The 3,468-nt window shown below is 45.4% G+C and overlaps 1 protein-coding gene across 1 annotated transcript in view; it reads left to right on the forward strand.

Annotated features, from left to right (window-relative positions):
- LOC109929782 (sentrin-specific protease 6-like) overlaps positions 1–3,468 on the forward strand; it is a 71,528-nt gene that overhangs the window by 55,951 nt on the left and 12,109 nt on the right. Inside the window, exon 4 of the mRNA XM_048600954.1 lies at positions 721–866. Within this exon, the coding sequence (XP_048456911.1) occupies positions 721–866 (146 nt within the window). The remainder of the gene's footprint in view (positions 1–720; positions 867–3,468) is intronic.

Below are 3,468 nucleotides of genomic sequence, written 5' to 3' on the forward strand. Positions count from 1 at the left end.
TCCTATACAACTGTAACATGACCTGCCAACTCTTGTACTCAATACCCCGTCTGATGAATGAAAGCATGCCGTATGCCTCCTTGACCATTCTATTGACCTGTGTTGCCACCTTCAGGGTACAACGGACCTGAACACCCAGATCTCGCTATGCATCAATTTTCCCCAGGGCTTTTCCATTTACCGTATAGTTTGCTCTTGAATTGGACAAAAAACAAATGTGGGGGGAATTGCAGTGTCTATTTTTTTTTTAGAAAAAGCTTTTTTATTCTTTCATTGGATGTGGGCATCACTGGCAAGGACAGTTGTCAGTTTGTTGCCCATCCCTAATTACCTTTTGAACTGAGTGGTCTGATTGACCGTTCAAAGGTCAGTTAAGGGTCAGCCACATTGTTGATCTAGAATCACCTGTAGGCAGGATCAGACAAGAACCTTAGATTTTCTTTTCTGAAGGATATATGAGCCAGATTTATTGAAATCAATGTAATGACACTGTTACTGAGACTAACTTTAATTTCTAGATGTTTATTAATTGAATTTAGATTCCACCAGCTTCTGTAACAGGATTTGAGCTTGTGTCCCCAGAGCATTAGGTTAAATCTGTGGATTATTAGTCCTGTGACATTACCACTACACCACACCTCCCACTTAAGTTGTAACTGACCACACAAATTCAGAAAACATGTGCACTAAAGTGCCACTTGTGATTACTTTCTCTTTCAGACCAAAACTCCCTTTTCATCAGAATCAGTTAACAGTACTGGTTTCTTGAAAAACTATACAAGAAGAAATCAAGGCAGTGGTTTTGCTAAAACTTTGAAAGGAAATGCAACTGGACTCAACATGCTGGGGTCTGGCAAGAAACCAAGGTCTGTTAAATTTATAAACTCATTTAAATTCAAGCATATCAGATGAGCAATATTTTCTGTAGGCTCTCTAGCCAGTGCTTTTTGTTTGCATTCAAAACACGTTAGTGACACTGCATTGATTCAGGATGCTAAGGTGTGTGGACAAGCTAAAATAATCATTGTGGTCTTTTGAACAAAGATTTCATACAACACAGAAGGAGGCCATTTGACTCATTGTGCCTGTGCCAGGTTTTTAATAGAAACAAACTAAGTCCACTCACCTACTATTTTCCTATACCTCTATTGTTTTCCTTTTCAAGTATTTATCCAATTCATTTTTGACAGTTACTATTGTATCTTTCACCACTGTCAGGCAGTGCATTTCAGATTATGGTAGCTCCAGATTAAAGGAATGTTTCCTTGTGGTGCCTCTGATCATTTTGTCAATCAACTTAAATCTATCACTTTAGCAACACGTTTCATTTATAAAGCTGAAATGAAAACAAAAAATTCTGGCAATACTCAGGTCGGCAGTGCCTGCAAGAAAGAAACCGTCAGTTGAAACACTTGTTGTTCTCTCCGCAGATGAGACTGGTTTTTCTATTTTTATTTTTCACCGTCATTTGCTTACCGACTTTTCTGCCCTTAGAAAGCATTTCCAATATGCTTTTACAGCAAGTTTATATTTCTAAATGAGTTTACTTGAGTGTTATTATGAGGTCTCTGGCTTTTATTTGTACTAAATTATGTGCATGTTTTATGCAACTTGTTGAATATACGTAATACCAAATTCCCATGAGACATTATATGTGGAATTTTCAAAATAATCCTGTTGTGACTCCATCAAATTATAGAGAAGAAACTTGTAGAGAACATAGAACCCTTTTTCAGTTATTTTTTATAGATATATGAAGAGAGAAAAATGGAAGACAAATGTATTGAAAACAACCAGTGCTGGCAATCAGTGGGTCAGACAGCATCCATGGAGAGAGAGCAAGCTAATGTTTCTAGTCTAGGTGACTCTTCTTCAGAGCTGAAGTGAAGTGTGGAGGAGACAGCATTTATGCTATAGTTTGAGGTAGGGGATGTGTGGGGATAGAGGTGGTGTGGGGATAAAAGATGTAGGATACTGGTGGAGAAAAGATGCTGATAGTTCAGATTAAGTGAGACAACAAGGTGCAGGGCTGGATGAACACAGCAGGCCAAGCAGCATCATAGGAGCAGAGAGGCTGACGTTTCGGGCCTAGACCCTTCATCAGAAAAGGGGGAAGGGGGTTTTGAAATAAATAGGGAGAGAGTGGGAGGCGGATAGAAGAGGGATAGAGGAGAGGATAGGTGGAGAGGAAACAAACAGGTCGAAGAGGCGGGGATGGGGCCAGGAAAGGTGAGTGTAGGTAGGGAGTTAGGAAGGGGATAGGTCAGTCCAGGGAGGACGGACAGGTCATGGGGGCGGGATGAGGTTGGTCGGTAGGAGATGGAGGTGCGGCTTGAGGTGGGAGGAGGAAGAACAGGTTAGGGAGGCAGGGACGAGCTGGACTGGTTTTGGGATGCGGTGGGGGGAGGGGAGATTTTGAAACTTGTGAAATCCACATTGATACCATTGGGCTGCAGGGTTCCCAAGCGGAATATGAGTTGCTGTTCCTGCAACCTTCGGGTGGCATCGTTGTGGCACTGCAGGAGGCCCAGGATGGACATGTCGTCTGAGGAATGGGAGGGGGAGTTGAAATGGTTCGCGACTGGGAGGTGCAGTTGTTTGTTGCGAACCGAGCGTAGGTGTTCCGCAAAGCGGTCCCCGAGTCTCCGCTTGGTTTCCCCGATGTAGAGGAAGCCACACCGGGTACAGCGGATGCAGTATACCACATTGGCAGATGTGCAGGTGAACATCTGCTTGATGTGGAAAGTCTTCTTGGGGCCTGGGATGGGGGTGAGGGAGGAGGTATGGGGGCAGGTGTAGCACTTCCTGCGGTTGCAGGGAAAAGTGCCGAGCGTGGTGGAGCTGGAGGGGAGTGTGGAGCGGACAAGGGAGTCAAGGAGAGAGTTGTCCCTCCGGAAAGCAGATAAAAGGTGGGGAGGGAAAGATGTCTTTGGTGGTGGGGTCGGATTGCAGATGGCGGAAGTGTCGGAGGATGATGCGTTGGATCCGGAGGTTGGTGGGGTGGTACGTGAGGACGAGGGGGATTCTTTTTTGGTTTTTATTGCGTGGACGGGGTGTGAGGGATGAGGTGCGGGAGATGTGGGAGACACGGTTGAGGGAGGGGAGTTACGGTCCTTGAAAAACGAGGACAACTGAGATGTACGGGAGCGGAATGCCTCATCCTGGGAGCAGATGCGGCGGAGGCGAAGGAATTGGGAATAAGGGATAGCATTTTTGCAGGAAGGTGGGTGGGAGGAGGAGTATTCTAGGTAGCTGTGGGAGTCGGTGGGCTTGAAATGAATATCGGTTTCTAGGTGGTTGCCCGATATGGAGACAGAGAGGTCCAGGAAGGGGAGAGAGGTGTTAGAGATGGTCCAGGTAAACTTAAGGTTGGGGTGGAAGGTGTTAGTGAAGTGTATGAACTGTTCGAGCTCCTCGTGGGAGCACGAGGCGGCGCCGATACAGTCATCAATGTAACGGAGGAAGAGG

This window comes from Rhincodon typus, chromosome 9, assembly GCF_021869965.1.
Source record: "Rhincodon typus isolate 14 chromosome 9, sRhiTyp1.1, whole genome shotgun sequence".
Taxonomy (NCBI): Eukaryota; Metazoa; Chordata; class Chondrichthyes; order Orectolobiformes; family Rhincodontidae; genus Rhincodon; species Rhincodon typus.